Consider the following 18872-nt stretch of genomic DNA (forward strand, 5'->3'; position numbering starts at 1 on the left):
AAGTTTAATGTGATTACTTTGGAAATAGTTACTGTTACTGGAGAACAGTGTTCAGATTAGAGGGATCACTGTTTATACGTGTGTCTGTAAATACAGGACAAGAAACGAATCAGATGTCACGTTGTTATTTCTGTCCATTTTAAAATGAATCTTTATTTATTACATAATAAACACATCGTATAACAGTTAAAAGTACTAAAAACTAGAGTAGTTTACTTAAGCATAGCCAGCTTCCACTTGACGCCGTTCCTCATCTTCGGTGCCGTCGGGACCTCAGGATCTCCTACATCATCCAAAGAACAATGAGACGACCCATCACACACACAGGCTGGTTCTACTGAGACGATAAAACCGCTGATTTCTACCGACCTTGTGGTGAAGCTGCAGGTCTCTGCTGCTGCTGGTAAGAAGCCATGATGCTGTTTGCAGTGGAGTTTGGTCCAGTGAGCTGCAGGGTCCAAAAAAGTAAGAAATGATGGTTCTCACACAGAGTGCATGAGTGAAAACATTTCAAAATCGAGGTTATTAATTCTCTTAGGTGCTACATGTGTCTACATGTTTGCTTTGGCCATGCAACTTTTTCTGACTTAACAAAAATCTTCTAGTTTTAAAATAATCTTTAAAAAAAGCAAACATGTTTTTACCGGGGCTTGGCTGTTCTGCAGGCCTTCGGGCCAGACCTCGGGAACAGCCGCCTCCATCGCCTGCAGAGCTTCTTCGTAGACCAGCTGCAGCTTCTCGGCCTGTCTGTCGAACTGGAACAGCACCAGGGCCTTCAGCAGCCCGTGGATTTCCTCTGGAGACCAGGGAGGAACAAATGAAGCCAACACATCAATGAGATCTGGTGAAATTCAAGTTTCAAAGACTTGAATCCATGAACTGCAGAACCGACAACACTGACAGCTGTATTTATTCTTCCTGTTCTTACCGGCCATCCACAGATTCCTTCTTAATGTTTGCAAAAACTGAAAATCTGACTGGTTTTGCACAACTTATTTCTGCGCAATAAGATCCAAAACAAGTCAGAAGTTGAGAAGATGAGAAACTAGATTAGTTTCACAACTAAGTAAAACTAAGAAACATCGTTAAATGAACGGATATCGAGCTGTAGTTTGCATGTGGAACTAATATTTTACAACAGACCTGCAGATGGAGAGTTAAACCTTTATCTCTACGTCTGAAATCAGTGATGTCGTGATGTTTGTATGTGATGTTTGTATGTGATGTTTGTACCTCTCATCTTGTCCACGGTGGTGATGATCTCCCCCAGCGCCTGCATCAGAGCTCTGTCCTCCATCGGGCTCCCTTCCTTCAGACTCAGCTTCTTTCGTTCTGCTTTCCTCCGGTTCTTCGATGATCTCCTGCAGGTGGAACGTTAGAGTTTTTGCAGTCAGACTTTTGGGGGAAGTGTTTTTTTTTTTAATGGTTTCTCTTACGAGGAGATGCGCGAGTTGCTCTGGGAGTATTTGGAACCGGTCATAACGCTGCTGGCCTCAGAGTAGAGCTCAGCATCAGGACAGTCTGGACCATCTTCATCTGAGGGGAAGGACGGACAGTAACTGGTTTAATAGAGTGGAAAGGCTCATTTCTAGCCTGTCCCCACCCTGCACACAAACACAACATCAAACCGTATGATGCAGTTCCATCTTTACATTAAAACATATTCAGGGCCTGAACTTTTTTCCAGGGAGGAGGTTCAAGCTCATTAATTTGAATTATTTGATTAGTTATTTAACCTAATTCAGTTTCAATTTATACAAAAACAACTGTAGATCATATTCTAACTCTAAATTGCAAAATTTACATCTTAACATTTAATATTAGTTATTATTATTATTATTTTTTACTATTTTTAAGTCCTTTGAATATAGTTAGGACACATTCCCCATCTTTCCAGCAACAGGGACTTCGATGAAAAAACACAGCTTAGATGATGCCTTCATGAAAACTTGGAAATTCTATATTCCAACTCTGAAGTTTCAGACTTCTAAAATCACAGAGTTCATGTTACAGGTTAACTCTGAGGAGAAAAAAGTTTGGCAGCAGCTATTTATTTTTATTTTGAAAGCAGTAATTTCTGAGTTCGACAACTCGGAACACATTTTTCCTAAGTTGTCATAAATGCAGCATCAGATGGATCTCAACCAGGTTGAGATCCACCCCCACCTTACTTCTGATTGGCTATTAATGTTAATTTGGAGAGGGAAAGCTGCATAACTCTCATCCTATCGACTGCTCCAACCTAACAAAATCCCCATCAACACGTTTTCACATCTTTTTTTAATTGCAATCAAACGCCACACGACAGAGATCCAGCATGGTGCCAGAATACTTTAAGCCCAGCATGCTAATACCGAGCAGACCAATCACAGCTCTTGTTGTCTGCGTCTCTGTGACATGTATTTGTGGGCAGGTGCACGTCAGGCTACAGCATCTAATTAACCTCCTATCAGCCTGAACACGTGTCCTTTTAATTCTGACGGTTCTCACCCAGCATGTCCAGCCTGGCCTTCTCCTTCAGCTCGCGGACCACGGCCAGACGGGTCCGGTGTCTGGAGAACGTCCCCGTCTGAGCCTCCAGGAAGACGGTCTGGTTACTGACGGCTGACGAGAGACAACGAGACAATAAAAGTCAGATCACACCGGTCGAAACTTCTTTCTGCCTTAGTCTCATAAAGTGGCTGAACGTCTGTTACCTTCTAACAGCGCAGGTTTCAGGTTAGTTTCAGTGATGTCTTGTCTGTTGTGCATGTAAATCTGAAGACGACAAAGAAAAGCGTTTGAAACACACGGAGAGAATAGGAAAAGTAACATTTCAGTACAAAGATATCTGGATCCAGTATTGATCTTAGTTAGTCAATAACTATGAAAAATCAGGCTTTGCTGAAAATATATGACATGAAATATGCTCTAAGTTAATGTTGCCTGACACAGGAAAAGGTAAAGAAAAAATAAAAGGGAAGAAGGGATGGTGCCGTTTTTTTTTACTGACCAATCGGAGCGCCTCCTCCCAGACTGCACCGGTGATCAGAGCCAAGATGGCTTCCTCACAGTCCTGTTGGCAAGAGAGAGGATTCAGGGCTTCAAGTTATCAGACGTAGACTTTTCCCCATGAAGCGACTTAATTCATCCATTTTGATCTTACTTTGGCGTATTGGTCCAACAGCAGAGCAGCTTCTGAGTACCTCCTCTGCTCTGTCAGCTTCTCTGCAGAGGGAAGGAAGCAGAGACATTGATTCGAGCCACCTGACCGTCCAACCTGCCGCTAACGCTGGGCTCCCCGTTGCCGTGGTTACCTGCCAGGTCCCTGGCCAGCAGAGCGAGCTGGTCGGGCGGTAGCGGAATCTGCTGCGCCACGCAGATGGCGTTTCTCCAGCTGGAGCTGCTGGCGAACGCTCGCAGGGCGCCGGCCGGCTCCCCGCATCGCCATAGCAACAGGCCGGCCTGCTCCACCTGCTGCTGCTCCGCCAGGTGTTCGGCGTAGGCGCAGCTCAGGGCCTGGAGGTCAAAGGGGCAAAGTTCAGGTTTTCATCTTTTAATTATTTTTAAAAAAATAAAATAAATCAAAGCTACTGCGCAAAACGCTGAGAGACGTAAATAATAATTAATGCTGCAGCTTGGGATGGGTATCATTAAGGTTTTATCTGATGCCGGAGCCAAAGCGGCACTTTTGAAACTGTGCTGATGCTTAAAGAATTGAAAACATCCAAACTTTGTCCAAAAATGGTGCCTTTTTATTTTTAAGGCATTTTGTGATGTGCAAGTTGAACAGAATATTAATTTAAATAATGTAAATAAGACTAAGAAATAAATTAACCAATATAAAATAATATTCACAACAAACTGCTATAATTATGATGATAAAAACAGTGGCGTGGGGTCTGGCAGGTTATCAAAGATCAACTTTTTTAAAAATAAAAAAGTCACATGGTTTAATATTTGATATTGGTTTAATATTCTGCTTAATTTAAACCTGTTGTCCTCATACGGGGACACTTTTGTCTGCCATGTGTCAATACACTTGCTTATTTATGCTTATTAACTTTTCTAGTTTGATATGACATGAATATATTAACAAATTCACAAGTCCTCGTTTGAGGATGTTGGGATTTTATCGTTTCCAATTCTGCTTTTACATTAACCACTTAAAGACCATACCTCCTCATATGGGACATTACGATTTATGCTTGTGGAGGCTTCTTCTGCTTCATTTAAACCTGATGTCGTCATAACTAGATACTAGTTGGTGTAAAAACATGACAGCAAGCAAATTCATTCTACAATCTAACCTTAAACTTCATCAAATCTTACAGCTGAAACTTGTTTATTTATGCTTAAAAACTTATAAACGTAATAAATTCCATCAATAGTAAAGGAGCATAACTTTGCTAATTAGCAAATATTCGTTTGAGGCCATTGGGAATTCATTATGTGCATTTCTAAATATTCGTTTGAGGCCATTGGGAATTCATTATGTGCATTTCTATCTTTGCACAGCCATGTTCAGTTTTATATTTTTATATTTTATTGGTGAGTTTATTATATTATACAGTGAAATAAGGACTTAGGATTCATTTATTCCTCTTGTGTCTGTACCTTGTAGTGATCGCTGTCTGCCGGGTACAGTCTCAGAGCTTCACTGTAGAGTTTCTGCTCCTTCACCAGCTGCAGCGCTTCAGGGAAATGTTCCCCCCCTGAACACAGAGCAGATGTGGCACGCTTGTAACTCTAAGATTTCCTTTCCAAAAAAGAGTCGAAAGCAAAGACAAGCCGACAGAAAAGAGCTTTCAGACTGACCGCACTTGCTGAGGTGCAGCAAGGCCTTCCTGTAGCGTTTCAGGTGTTTGTCGATGGTGTAGCGCTGGTAGTTCGGCTCCAGGCCCTTCAGCATGTTTAAGAAGGGAAGGTACTCTTTGGGGTCCTGTAGAAAAAAGAAATGATTGATATTAGCAGAAAACAGGCTAATTTGTTCTCGAACCACAGCTTTTTTACATTGTACCCAGTGAAGTAATGATAATAATGAACATGTGGATTTTTCGAGAGCATATTACAGATTTAAGACATTAAGCTTTCCTGATATCTGGCAGCTTAAAGATTCATTTCATTTCAAGAAACATAAAAAATATAATTCGAATATCTCCATCAGTTTGGGATCCTTGGGCTGAAAACCGTTGAAGACCCCTGGACAATCTTCCTTTTCCTGACTGAAGTAAAACTCAAAGTTTCGTACCTTCTGGGATTTCTCTGCCACCATGAGCACGAGGTCGAAGTCGTACGTTCCCAGCGAGTGTTCGTACAGGTCGTTAACGTTGACGAGGAAGAGGAGGTACTTCAACGCCTCCTCGGCGCTCACGGCACCCGGAGCTGCAGGAGGGTTTTCTAACCAAACACAATTAACGGTGATTAAATGCGGAGTATGAACTCAGAGAAATGAAACATCCTCTCCTAACGTGCTCCACTGAGTTCACCTCGGAGCTCGTGGACTTTCTGCAGAGCGACCTCCAGCTCTGGAACCGTCTTCCTCACATGAGACGTCAGTATGGACAGACAGAACCTAGATGGAGAACATCAAATATTTTACCCTTTTTATAACACAGCACAAAACGCTATTGAAGAAGAAGTGTCACTGACTTGTTTGGATCCATCGACTCCATTGCGCTGCGTAGGGCGTCACAAACCACGTCCACCTTCTTCTGGCCGGAGGCAGGCGGAGGCCGGGCTGCACTGCTGTCAGGACGGGGGTACATGCTGCTGCTGGTGTCCTCCTCTCTGGGGAGAAGTAAACGGATTTTATATAAGAAAACAAAGCGAGAATCCACCTCTGGCTCTGGCAAAGTCTTACTTGAGCTCGGTGAGGAAGAGGTTGATGTGGTTGATGGAGTCCAGCTGTGTGATGAAGGTCTCTATGTTCTCCAGGAACACCTGTGGAAACAACACAACAGCTTCTTTATGCCTGCATGGTAACTTACAGACGGCAAAAACACGAGTCACTTAAAATTATTGGCTATATAGGGCTGCGTGGTATACCGATTTACAGTAAATACTGATATTTTTTTCCTGTTATGATATGAATTTTTAATATACCAGCATGCATGTGTATTTAATTAGAGAGCATTTGGAACGCTGCCCATTGAGACTGTTTCAGACCGGACCATTTTCAGTGTAGCGCTTCTAAACTCACATGGAAGTGAAGAAGACTTGTGACAAAAAGTAGGTGCCGTGTCGGTTGTTTGGGTTTTTCTGGGGACAAGCTGTCTCCATTTTTTAGCTTTTAATGATTTAGAAAACTAATGTTGCACACAGATTACAGTTATTACGGTAGCCGGTCGCGCTGCTATTAGCGTCACAGACATAGCAGTTTAAATATGTTTAAATATGAATAAATATGTCCTCAGCGGACAAAGAGACACCATGTGACACGGTCCATGCTGCTGTTGCTATGCAACCAGCCAAACAACCACATCACCTTGGACACTGTTTTACCAGCTACTTTTGTACATTTGTTCATAACGATAATTCTGTAAATTTTCTTGATCACACTGTTTATTTTACTAGATAATAATTTTGTTTTTTTATTTTGATCTAATCTTATTTTATTTTATCTTTCTTGTGCTTTTTAAGAGTTTTTACTTTTATGTACTTTTATGTACAACGAAGCTACTGTGACAAAGTAATTTCCCTCGTGGATCATTTAAGTCTAAGTCTGAATGTTCCCAGATTAGCAGTCAGTGCTAATACTAGTTTTACTACTAGTGTGGGATTATTCTACAATATTTACTCATTATAACAGCTAAATAAGTCCATCCTTGGTCAATTTATTGCATTAATTCCTCTCTAGACCAGTAGAAAATGTTGTGAGCACGTGATTATTCATTAAAAAAAAAAGAAAATACACTGATACCGTGTCCTGGGCTCCATAGTTTGCTAGATCAACAGTAAACCCCCACACCAAGAGTCTCCCTCTGCTCCATCATTTAATCCCTATTTATTGTTGTGACCTGGTCCTTGCAAATGTTTCATGACCCAAACATGTTTCTTTTGAAAGCGTAAAATGTGTTGGTTTTCCATTAATTCAAACCGAATGTTAAAAACCAAGCACTCACCTTTGGGTTGTGATCGTAAATGAGGTTCAGGTTGATCCTCAGCTTCCTCATACACTCGAAGGCTTCTCTGAATCTCAAACTGATAAAACAAGACACATCAGGCCACAAACTAAGCTGCTGTTATCGTGATTATTTTCAGATCCAGACTCAAAAAACTCACCCATCCAACCACTTCCTGAGCTGAGCCAACACCAGCGCTCTGTGATGTACGGTCTCCAGGTTTCCACGAGGCATCTAGACGCAGACGCCAAAATAAATCAGAGTGCACAAAGAACATTATTATTTTTTTTATTATTATTTGTATGGGTAAAGGTGTGTGTTATTCTGACCTGCAGAATCACTCTTGTGTCTTGAGGCACCACGGTGACGATCCTGGATCCTCTCTCCACTCGTCGGAGCGTCTCGTCGTTCTGACCTCCGTCTGAGGCCAAAACCGTCTGCAGCCCTGTGGAGGTAAAGGTGAATCAAGTGAGCTGTAACGTAACATCTGCACGTTAAAAGAAGGACGAACATTAACCACATCTGACTGAAACCTAAGAGTTTAATATCTCCAGGTCAAAGCAGAAAAACTGCATGGATGTAAAATAATGGCTGGAAATTTGGTATTAAATATGATTACTCACTTCCACACACAGAAAATCATACAACTGTGTGTCAGTCCGAGCCAAATATTATCAACTCTGAATCTCAGTATGGGGGTGTGTTACAAACTTTTTCCATTTTTGGATTTTTCAGATGCACACTGAACGTTACACTGTGTGTTTTAGTGTCCATTGACTTCCATTAACTCCCGTCTTAGATGAATCAGATCTCAAGTGACTAAGATTTGAACACATCCAGGAGCTGTGCTCAAAATTTGACTTTCTGGATGCGATCCTTGTCCTTGTTTACATAATAATAATAATAATAATAATAATAATAATAATAATAAATTTGATTTAAAATGCCCTTTTCATCAAAAGGTCTCAAAGGGCTACAGGGGAACTATCTCATTTTGGGGAAATAAAACAAGAAGATTCAACAGAGAAAATCGAATAACTGACAGAAACACATCCTCCTCCTCCACACTAGGTGGCGATATGTATCTTTTCAGGAGGTTAGTACGGCCCCCTTTCTGGTTAAAACATTACGTCAAATAATAAACAAGAGTGGCTCATGCAGCAGATCAGCATTTTTAAAACAACCAGATGGATAATAAAGTTCATGAAGTTCAGCTACTTCTGATACAGATAAGATGGCGCCATCTTGGCTTTCTTCGATGTTTTTGTTCCGGACTCATGCGCCAGCACAGGGGTTGTTAACATGCGCATACTTGTTGTCTAGTTTAATGTTAATTAAGGCGTACACATGCTGGAGAAAAACTATTTCCAATCACATTTTCTGAGTGTCTTAATCAGGATAAGGAGAACATCTAATTTTAGTTGAAGTTGTCCAGTTAAAGTCGGATTAGACCAATTTTTTCACGTACATGTAAACATACTGATTGAGGACACATTTGAGTGATCAGATCTAACTAACCTAAACAAAATGAACCATTCAAACATATATAGTATCTAGTTTTTAGTTAATTATTTAGTGTCTTTATTTATCTTTATGACTTTCAAACAGTGCAGCGGTGAAATTACGATGATGGAGTATAGAAATGCTCAAGGTTCAAATTTTAATCAGAGTTTTTTTGCACGTCTCCATAATAAATAATGTCGGGTGGAGATAAATGAATGACTAATAACTTATCAGGTGTGATTTTAATGACTGATCCCAGAACATATGTCATTTCACCAGGTCATGACACACAAAAAACACAACAACCAGCACTTCATGGTTCAGAAACAGCAGTAGGTCGTTATAATATTATAATCTGATCTCAAGTGGTGGCTGGGGACGCACATTAATGCCAGGTGTGAACAGAGGTGCTTAAAACTCGCCACCTGTGATCAGATCCGTCTCACCTTTGAGTGTGAGCGCGCTCAGTTGGAGGCAGCGGCAGGTGTGGGAGTGCGTGGTGATGAGGAGGAAGTCGTTGCAAACGGCGAAGGAGCAAACGTTGGAGGCCAACTGAGGAAGGAGCATAAACAGTTCACGAGAGCCTCGTCGCTCCCTGAGAAATAAACTGGTGACAGGACGTAAGGACGCATACCTCTGTGTCTCCAGCGTACAGGTGGGATCTGTCCGTCAGGCCGAGGAGATATTCCTGCACAAAGAAACGTTTAGACTGATGCACACGAGCTTTAGTGTTCATGCACCGACATGTTCGTACCTCTCCGCCGATGCTGCAGAGGGACGTCTGCATGCAGGGAACAGGAAAGTTGATGCTACAGCCGCTGGAGTCGCGCCACTCGTCCAATGACGGCTCAGGACGGTCTACATGGAAATATAGTGATACAACAGAAAAAATTAGACTGAAATACAAAAAAACAAACTAAAATAAGATGGGAAAGGGAATTATGTGTGAATATTTCTAATGACATATGAAGAACGTACCAATCTACAGCAGAGAGATTTAGTTTTAATTAGATTCTTAGTCATGGCTAAAATAAGAACTAGATTTTCAGTCAGAGATCACACACATGTCTGTTAGTTCTGCTCTCGGACAATAAACATCTGGTTAAAGTAAAACTCCTTGTTCTACACTGGGGTCATTTTTGGTCATGCTTTTTTTTTCCCCCCAATAGTTTGTCTGCAATTTTCAGTATTGTTCCCTCTGCAGGTGCGTCTAAAAAATTTGAATCCGCTTTGCATTCTCGCTGGATTCGTGAGATGCTTTGTAATTTGAAACCTGAGAAACTAAAAAACTCGGCGAGTTCATTTCATGTCACCAGGGATCCTTTTTTGAAATATAAATATATAATAAAGATAGAGCTGGAGGAGTGATGTGTGTAAATGTTTATTGACTTTTTATCATTTATTTAATATTTATTTATTTTTATTATTAGTGGTATTATTTTTTAAAGTCTATTTTATGGTTTTATTTATTTTTAGTATTTATTATTATTACTACTACTACTACTACTACTAATAATAATAATAATATTTATATTTTTTACAGCTTGTTCCAGAATATTTATCATGTCCCCAAGTTTGAAAATAGAGGAAAGAAAATACAAATGACACTTGGACAAAATAAAACATAAGAAAAGAAGGTCAGATTTTATTATTATCATTATCTTTTATTTCAAATACACTACACTACACTACGGCTCCAAAATTGTGCATCTAGTCTTAAATTAGAAATTTACCGATAAATCCTCTGTAGTGTGGGAAAGAGAATTCAGCAGAAGAAGAAACGTATTCGTTTACTGACCCCAGAGCAGTTTTCTGATCTGTCCATCCTCCAGCTGCAGGGCCACAGTTCCAGTCTGAGAGCAGTGAACCACACTGACCACAACGCCGTCCACTTCCACCTCCGACCTGTAAGGATTTTAAAACGTTTTTAGGTAATTTAAGGGGGGATTTGAGGCTTTACATAAAAAAAAAAAAGAGGAGCTTGACATGTTTTCTGACCTGACAGCGAGCGTGTCGCCATCATCCTGACCAGGGCGGAGCATCAGCAGCGTGGAGGAGGTTGGAATCAGACCAGAACGAACGGCTACAAACAGATCATCCTCCAGCCACAGCAGATGACGTAGGGAAAGAGGGACGTCCTGAACCCCCGGGAGTCTGCAGGAAAACATAAATAAACAGCTGTTCGCTGAAGAGAAACACCGGCAGGTTTTAACACATTATCAGTGCTGCAGGGTTTTTGTTTTTACCTGAAAGTTTTCTGGAGGACCAGCGAAGGAGAAACAATCCTGAAGCCGTCTGCTCTTTTGTCGGACGTTTCCCCTGAATCTGGATTGACGGGAAAATAAACAGGTGAGAACATGGAGAACCTCTCTCTATAGATGGATGCTTCTTGGTGACTTTAACCTCTTGATGCAAACTTTTCAGTATCATCACATTTTTACCACAAAGTCTAATTCACTCAATGACAAGGAGAAAAGGAGACTATAGAACACAATTAAACACAAGATTTATTACATTTATATTGATATATAAAATATTACCCAAACCCACGGAGTCTGTTTCATAATCAGGGACGGGTATCGTTCAGGTTTTATCTGATACCGGAGCCAAACCGGTAGTTTTGAAACGGTGCCGGTGCTTAAAGAATAAAAAACTTTGTCCAAAAATGGTCCCTTTTTATTTTTAAGGCATTTTATGATGTACAAGTTGAACAGAATATTAAATTTAAATAATATAAATACAACTAATAAAGAAATAAATGAAGCGATATAAAATGAAATTTACAATCATCATAATAAAACCATCAAAGACGCGACATATCTCCGGTCTTTTAATAAAATGCTACGCGTTGATCTAATTCCAGGTGTTACCTCCCTTGTTACAGGTTGATGAATCTGCAACTTTTGAGGTGATGTTCAGACAAACTTTTGACCAATGTTTGGCCTCAGGCATTTTGAAGGTTCACTTTCATCCATGCAGGAGAAAAACTGACATCATGTGTAGCGTTAGCAATAGAGCTAAGGGCCCTTTTTATAATCCAGTTCAGGATCAGTTTTTCAGCTCTTTCAAGATTCAACCACTATTTTCTGAATTTTACGTCTAAGAATCTGAGTCAAGGATTGTGTTATTAAAGCTGTTTGCCATTTCTGGATGGAACATTTACACATTGAACTAGTTTTATCCATCCAGCGTAGAAGCCAGCGTCTGTGACCCACCTCGGCCGTAAACCAACACCTGTCCATCGGCGGTAAACGCTGCGAGCTGATTGGTCCCCTGAGGTCGGCTGAGGAAGGTCACCTGGTTCACCGGTGACTTCGACTGGAGCTCGAACGAACTCATGGGAGGAGGAACCACACACTGCCTGAAGGTCGTCACCAGGATCTTTTCTGGAGGAGGTTATTTTTAGGCGAATGTTAACATCACATCATTCCACAGATTAATTCGGTCCTGTTTTTTTTCTGCCCCCTCACCTCCATCGATCACGGCCACGTTGGCGTTGTCGGTGGCGTCCACCCCGGGGCTGCGCTCGGTCGTCCAGCCCCAGTCATAGGTGACGCTGGTCCAGCTGCGGGTCACCACGTGGAGCCGTAGGGGGCGCTCCGGGTCCCAGCAGACGCAGACAGGAGCCTTCTGAGGGTCTCTGCCGAAGTCCAGGCTCTGCTTCAGGTACCAGTGGTAGTTCCCAACCGTCCACAGCTGGACTGCAGACAGCAACGAGAAGGTTAACGGGATTAATCCCTGATTTTAGATTATTATTTATACTGTAATAAGTAAGTAAACTTTATTTATAAAGCACCTTTCTCAGGTAAAAAAACACAAACTAAAAAGTGTAATAAGACAAAATGTTGCACAATAAAATTAAAACAAAAGTAAAACAAAGTACAAGTAAAATACATATGTGAGTAACATAAAGCCTGTTTATTTTACAGAAAAGAGCACGTCACCAACGCACTGTTTATCAAGACTCATGAAACTTAAAAATTTAGTCGAGTTACACATATTATTAGTGATGTGTCAAGTAAAAAAGCAAAGTATAACCAGAAAATTTGTAGAGGATCAGGACAGTAGAAGGAAATTTAATTATAAACATCAAAGACTACTTATACATTTCAAGGTGTGTTTTTTTTTAATAGAATATTTAGACTGTATGAACTTGATGAATGACGGTTTTTATGTAGATTGTAAATGAAAGATGATTATTTTGTTGTTATTTAGTGTTTGTCAAGTAATTGACTGACAAACCATCTATCTGTTTGTTTGCTTATATTTAAGAAAAGGGGCTGGTATTATGAGATTTTGCTCTCTTTCAATCATAGTGGTGCAGGTATGACTGTACAAGATCATATAAACTACTGCACTTACTGCAACTGTTGACGTGTCCATCGTCCCCGGGCGTCATGTCCTCCAACCAAACAGCTAAAACAGTGGAGTCACTGTTCCACAGCAGCTCCTTCACCTAAAATACACACGAGTGAAATAAAGAGGTAACACCATCCTAAACTACATCGTCCTCTTAGCGTTAGCATCTTTTATCTAGCTACATTTACCATAACTGAAACTAACTGAAACTGAGGCTAATCCATTTTTCTACATCCATACTAGTTCATATGGATCATTGTCGAGTCCAATTGTCCTTAATTTCATCTGATAATCCACATTTTTCCAGTCTTAATGTATTTACTGCTACATTTCACTATGTTTTTGCCTCTGAGGGGGCGAGGCATCAATGCAAACCCTCTATTAAGAGGAATACGTGTGACTGAAGGTTTAGTAGCCGACCTTGGTTTGGTCTTTACTGAACGGCAAAGTGAAGTCTCCATGCAGCAGTCCGTTCTTCTCCATGAACACCACGCTGTGTTTGTTGGGATGACGCTGAGTGCTCGCTATCAGGCTTCCTGACGGTCTGAAACACCAGGACGACATTTAGTAGAGATCCACGAGACATTCTGAATCTTCTATAACTCCCAGGCTACAGGGGGCGCTGTTTTATTTTGGTTTAATTAAGTGCTTTGACGGAGCTCTTACTTCCAGCAGAGCGCCTGCTCCAGGCCGTTGATGGGCTCGCTGGTGGCCTGCAGGACGCCCTCTCTGTTCCAGACCCGGACCTTCCTGGCTCCGGTCTGGGGACAGATGGCGCTGACGGCGAACAGCTGACCGTCGCCTCGCCACGTGACACGCGCCCTGCGGTCGTCCCAGGCTACGGCCGGCTGCACCTCCTGAGGGTTCACGATGATCAGTCTCAGATTCGACGTATAAGCGATTAAATTTCAGCAACAAGGCAAAAAAGGCATGAAACTTGCAGACTACAGGAACCACCTTCGCTTTGACCTGAGACTCTGAGGCAACATAAGATTATTCTCACCCCAGTTTCTGGTTCTTACAAAAACAGGTCAAGTTTCTGATTGGTTTTAGCCCACAGAGTTTCCTATTTAAACCTTAACTTTCCACCAGACCCTTAGAATTAAAGAAGCTACTGGAATAAAATGTCTTCTCAAAACTCTACAAGTCCCGTTGCCTTTCTTTTTTTTGGATTACCATGACCAAAAATAGTGGCGCATCACTAACCTGGATCTTCTTCTGCGCCGCCTGTTTTCCCTCCGAGCCATGAAACTGAGTCTCTTTCTTCCCCCAACCCACAGTGATGAACTTCCCTGCAGCACAAACAATGTAGACGAGAAGATATTTCAAAGAACAATCCAGAAACCCTCAGTGGCTCCTGATCATAGACTGTAAAGATAGATAGATGGATGGATGGGGGGGAACAGCTCCTCAAAAATGAAGCGAAAGCAAGTAGCAAGCTCCCCCTGGTGGCTGGAGGCTGCAGTGTATAGGTCATAAGCTCCACCCCCTTCATGTTAGTGGGCGGGACTTGAACTAAACTAAACCACTAAAATACACGTCAAATGAATTTTTTTCAAGGGTGGTTTGTGTAATTTTAGGTAGTTAACTTAATGTTAAAAATATTTTTGGACGTGCAAGAAAGTGGAGACACATTGTCCATATTTATATACAATCTATGGTCCTGACACTCAGGTGAGGAGCAACTAATCTCAACAAAGTCCATCTGGAGCCAGGTACCTTCACCGAAGTCGTCCTGGTGGATCCCGATCTCAGTGATGGGCTCAAAGTCTTTGGTCATCATGATGATCGTTTCCTGACCTGTGAGCACAAATTATTAGAGATTTACTACGAAATACTAATTTAACTCATAATGACATACACACCTTATCACCATATCATTAAGTTCATAGACGTATATTTAGAGCCACACTCTCTACTGACCGCACGCCTACAACTGTTTAACTTATAGGAAGTTAGAGACTGTTTTTTATTTATGATAAATTCCAAACTGAGAAATGATGCCACCTTAAAACTGGTTCCCGACTAACAACAACCTCACTATGAAGAATACATTGTGTCTTTCGCTTTATAAAAGACTGAACTTAAATTTAATACACTGTTTACACTAGGGTGCAATTTTTGCGCTTGTGCATCGTGAAACTAAAATTAAAATATGCCACATTAATTCCTTACACAGGCTAAAGCTAAAGCTAATATGGTAGCCTTTAATTTGACAGTTATCAAACATCATTTGGTACAATGTCCCTTTGCAACAAGAACAAGACCCAAGGCATTACAAGAGTGTGCAAAAATATCTGACCTGTACAAGCTAAGAGACCTACCTAAGGTCAAGTGGCGATTTCATTATCGAACTCTCCTGATTCTTTTAAATTACTTATACACCCCCTGCATTAGTATTTAATCATTGTTGAATTCTCCTTGTATTGTATTTTATTTTTTAAATCTTGTGTCCCTCTTTTTGAATATGTATTTATTTATTTATTCACGTAGTCCCTTTGCCATCTTGTGTGTTATGCTCTGTATGGGTCAATATCTTGTTTAACCACTGGCTGCACAATACAGATTTGACTGACTGATTATTATGAATAACATACTGACCAGTAGTGAGAATAACCAGCTCTTCATCAGGACTCCAGCTCATGGATGTGAGGCCGCTGTCAACACTGCCAACACACTCCAACTGTGGAACATAACAACACTTTTAATCAAGACTCTCGTCGACCTCAGTGCCTTCACCTTCCTCTTTTCACACCTTAACCCTAGAACTAATTCTTAAGAATCACTTTAAAGGACCTGGCAGGTGTTCAGGTTGAAGAGAACGACGTCTCCGCCTGAAGTGGCCAAACACGCAGACTCTAGCTCGGCCAGGTCCTGGAGTCCGACCACCAACCCGCTGCCGTCCTCCGGGAGGAAACCGTCCGCCGTCAGGGAGGCTTCACTCACAACCTACACAGGACAATGAAGGAAGGAAAGCTGAAAATTCACATTTACAACTAAAATCTCTTTTCTTTTTTACTTTTAGATGCGTCTCTAAACATATTACTGATAAATGAGGAGACAGAGCTTGCATTCAGTTGAAAGTCTTGAGCACTGACAACAATATTTCCTCCCATGAGTAGTGATGGGTGCAGATACTGGGTATCATAATGGCACCGGTGCTGATGCTAACAGTAGTAACAAGACTGAAAAGCAACTCAGAGTTGAGTGCTTCATTTCTTTTTAGTGCCACTGAATTTTTAATTAGCTTAGCTCACCTAGGTCTATAACTGTTGATGCTACACGTGACGTCACGTCAGTTTTTCACCTGCATGGATGAAAATTAACCTTCAAAAGGACAAAAGTTTGTCTGGACTTCACCTCAAAAAGATGCAGACTGAGCAACCTGCAACAAGGGAGCTAACACCTGTAATTTGATTAAACATCTGGCTTTACTAAAAGCCCAGAAATGTAGCATCTTTGGTAGCCACCAGACCCCTCGGCTCTGTTTTTATTAGGATAACTACGAATTTAAATATTCTGTTCAACTTGCACGTCACAAATTACCTTAAGAATAAAAAGGCGTCATTCTTTAAGCACCAGCATCATTTTAAATGTACCAGTTTGGCTCCAGTATCAGATTAAACCTAAACGATCATCCCATCCCTATCAATGAGTGAGGGGTAAGAAACCCATGCCACATTCAAATCTTGCATTAACATTCGTCCTGAGCAATCAGATCACACAGATTAAAGTACAGGTGTGAACATGCGTTGAGGTCTCATTTGTGAGATCTCAGACCAGATGTGGGGGTGTCATGGGTCATATTAAAGACCATCATAGGTTCTCTTGTGTGAACAAAGTTTTGCCTCATTCATTCAGAAAAGACAAAACACATAACCACCATTTATAATCTGAGCTTTGTACAAGTCTCTAAAACGACTAATGTCATGGCTGAGATACATATACATGCACATACACAAAAGGAATTTCAAGAAAGCAAAAAATCCTTATATCAAAGAATTACATCTTATATTTTGTTCAGAAACAAGAACTCTGTGCTTATTTTAAAGCAAAAAAAAAAAAAGCCTAACCCCACTGGCAGATTTGATCTGACTGAGTATGATAATATTTTGCTTTTCTAGTAATGCTGTTTTTGCAGTGTAAGTAACAACTTAAAGCATCTGTTTTAATGAGAGAGAAGAGAAACTTCTCAGCTTGTTCCAAAATAAGTATCATCTCACACACAGCTCTCTGTGATTCTGACACAACTGATTACAGACGGTCTGAACGGGACCAACGAGACGAACGCTGGACGTAAAGGAGCAGCTCACCTGACCGGTCCGGGGGTCGTACTCCGTGATGGAGAACTGAGAGGCGATCAGCAGCGACCCAGTGTCGTTCCTCACAGAGAAACACAGCGGGGAACCCGGACCCTGCAGCTCCGAGCTCAGCAGACTCTTCAGCAGCTTCAGGTTCCTCATCTCACCTCAGGAGCCTGGTCCAAAGACCCAAGACGACCTGAAACAAGAACATTGAGTTCAGTGGAAACTGTGACAGATAAACGTGGCTGATATATTAATGCAATAATACACAGTCTGGCCAAGAAAAAAAAAAAGATGCCTCCTAGATCTAACTATGCAACGAGTTATTTAACTCTAACTCATGCAATGAGCAGCTTCTCATTTCTTAAACCACCATGTGGAAAAACACATAAAGTCAGAGAAGGGTCAAATCATTGGCTGCAGAGAAAACATCTAAGGAGACTGAAGCAGAAACTACTAAAGCTGCTGGATTAAGAACTGTCCAATAATTTCTGATTTAGCTTGACAAATGAGAAACACTTTACTTTAGTTTAGACTACAAATGACTGGGAAAATGCTGAATGCTTTCAGATTTTGACACCAGATCAATTCCCATATTTACAGTTCTTAGTAAGTAACAGAATCAGAAAAGATTTTATTGCCAATAACATTTGTACATACAAGGGATTTGACTTTGTTGCATAAAAAAATAAATAAATAAAAGATAGAATAAGATAAGATAAAATAAAATAAACTGTGAACACATTTTCACTTACATATACAAAAATATATTCACTGTAAAATACAACTAAAGGAACTTTACTGTGGACATTTAGCAGCGACTCAACGTAACATTTAGAGACAAAATAAATACGTAGAGAGCAGATGCTCACGTCATAATCTTTAAATCACTTAATTATTTTAAATTCCCATTTTGTTATTATATTCAGGGACCAGGCTGATATCTATAAAGCCTCATTTTTAAAGGGTGTCCGAAAATGGAACTAGCTTAACGTTAGCTTAACTTCAAACGAGGAAGATCGGTTCGGTTAAACGAACGGAATAAAATAATAATAATAAACTAAATAAAACCTCCGGTTAAAAAAAGAAAACCCACCACGAAGAAGTAACCTCGAGCAGTAAAATCCTCCAAGAGTCCAGCAACAACACAACAACACGCATGTGGCGCTGTCACACTCATGAACTTTAACCTCTGAAGTTACAACGACGTCGGTCCCGCGATCGCCCCCTAGCGACGCGGAGTAACACCACACTCCGGTGGATTAAATGGGTATTACATGCGAGGAAAAATATATTTTAAATGCGTAAATGTCTACGTATTGCGATGAAAAACACAATGAAAAGGTGCACTTTGTCTAACTAAACTGTTTTTTGTCATTTTTGCTATTTCTATACGCCACTGAAGATTCTCAGAACACATCAATAATCAATTAATCAATCAATTAGCATAATTTGTACAGCACTTTTCATACAAAGTGTAGCACACATTATACAATAATCACAACTGCAAAACAAGAATAGACACACACAAAAAAGTTTAGAATTAATTTACCTGTAAACAGCAGTATTATTAAAGGCTGCAATAGAAGAGCTAATATAATGT

The 18872-nt window shown here is 40.7% G+C and overlaps 1 protein-coding gene across 1 annotated transcript; it reads right to left on the bottom strand.

Moving 5' to 3' along the window:
- Window positions 1–116: 116 nt before the first annotated feature.
- On the bottom strand, window positions 117–18514 carry elp1 (elongator acetyltransferase complex subunit 1). Its single transcript, XM_047585542.1, has 36 exons — window positions 18366–18514; window positions 17279–17465; window positions 15762–15914; window positions 15567–15648; window positions 14685–14765; window positions 14172–14257; window positions 13632–13822; window positions 13386–13509; window positions 12969–13062; window positions 12077–12307; window positions 11822–11992; window positions 10853–10931; window positions 10605–10760; window positions 10405–10511; window positions 9361–9464; window positions 9241–9294; window positions 9053–9158; window positions 7433–7548; window positions 7264–7337; window positions 7104–7182; window positions 5843–5922; window positions 5632–5769; window positions 5469–5554; window positions 5231–5379; window positions 4798–4921; window positions 4597–4694; window positions 3297–3498; window positions 3146–3207; window positions 2993–3055; window positions 2697–2757; window positions 2491–2604; window positions 1437–1536; window positions 1234–1361; window positions 645–796; window positions 370–448; window positions 117–283 (listed from the first exon to the last, which is right to left on the bottom strand). Exons 2-36 carry the CDS (start codon window positions 17426–17428, stop codon window positions 213–215), a joined length of 3945 nt encoding a protein of 1314 aa, XP_047441498.1. The 5' UTR covers window positions 17429–17465; window positions 18366–18514; the 3' UTR covers window positions 117–212.
- Between the last annotated feature and the right edge of the window lie 358 nt (window positions 18515–18872).

Source organism: Mugil cephalus, chromosome 5 (genome assembly GCF_022458985.1).
Source record: "Mugil cephalus isolate CIBA_MC_2020 chromosome 5, CIBA_Mcephalus_1.1, whole genome shotgun sequence".
In the NCBI taxonomy this organism is placed as follows: Eukaryota; Metazoa; Chordata; class Actinopteri; order Mugiliformes; family Mugilidae; genus Mugil; species Mugil cephalus.

Bases quoted from the DNA above. Each gene is read 5' to 3' on its own strand.
- elp1 (XM_047585542.1), bottom strand. From the start codon at position 17,428: ATGAGGAACCTGAAGCTGCTGAAGAGTCTGCTGAGCTCGGAGCTGCAG. The intron at 9,159-9,240 runs GTATGCGTCCTT...CTCCTTCCTCAG, and splicing joins TGTACGCTGGAGACACAGAG to TTGGCCTCCAACGTTTGCTC. The intron at 4,695-4,797 runs GTCAGTCTGAAA...CTCTGTGTTCAG, and splicing joins GCTGCACCTCAGCAAGTGCG to GGGGGGAACATTTCCCTGAA.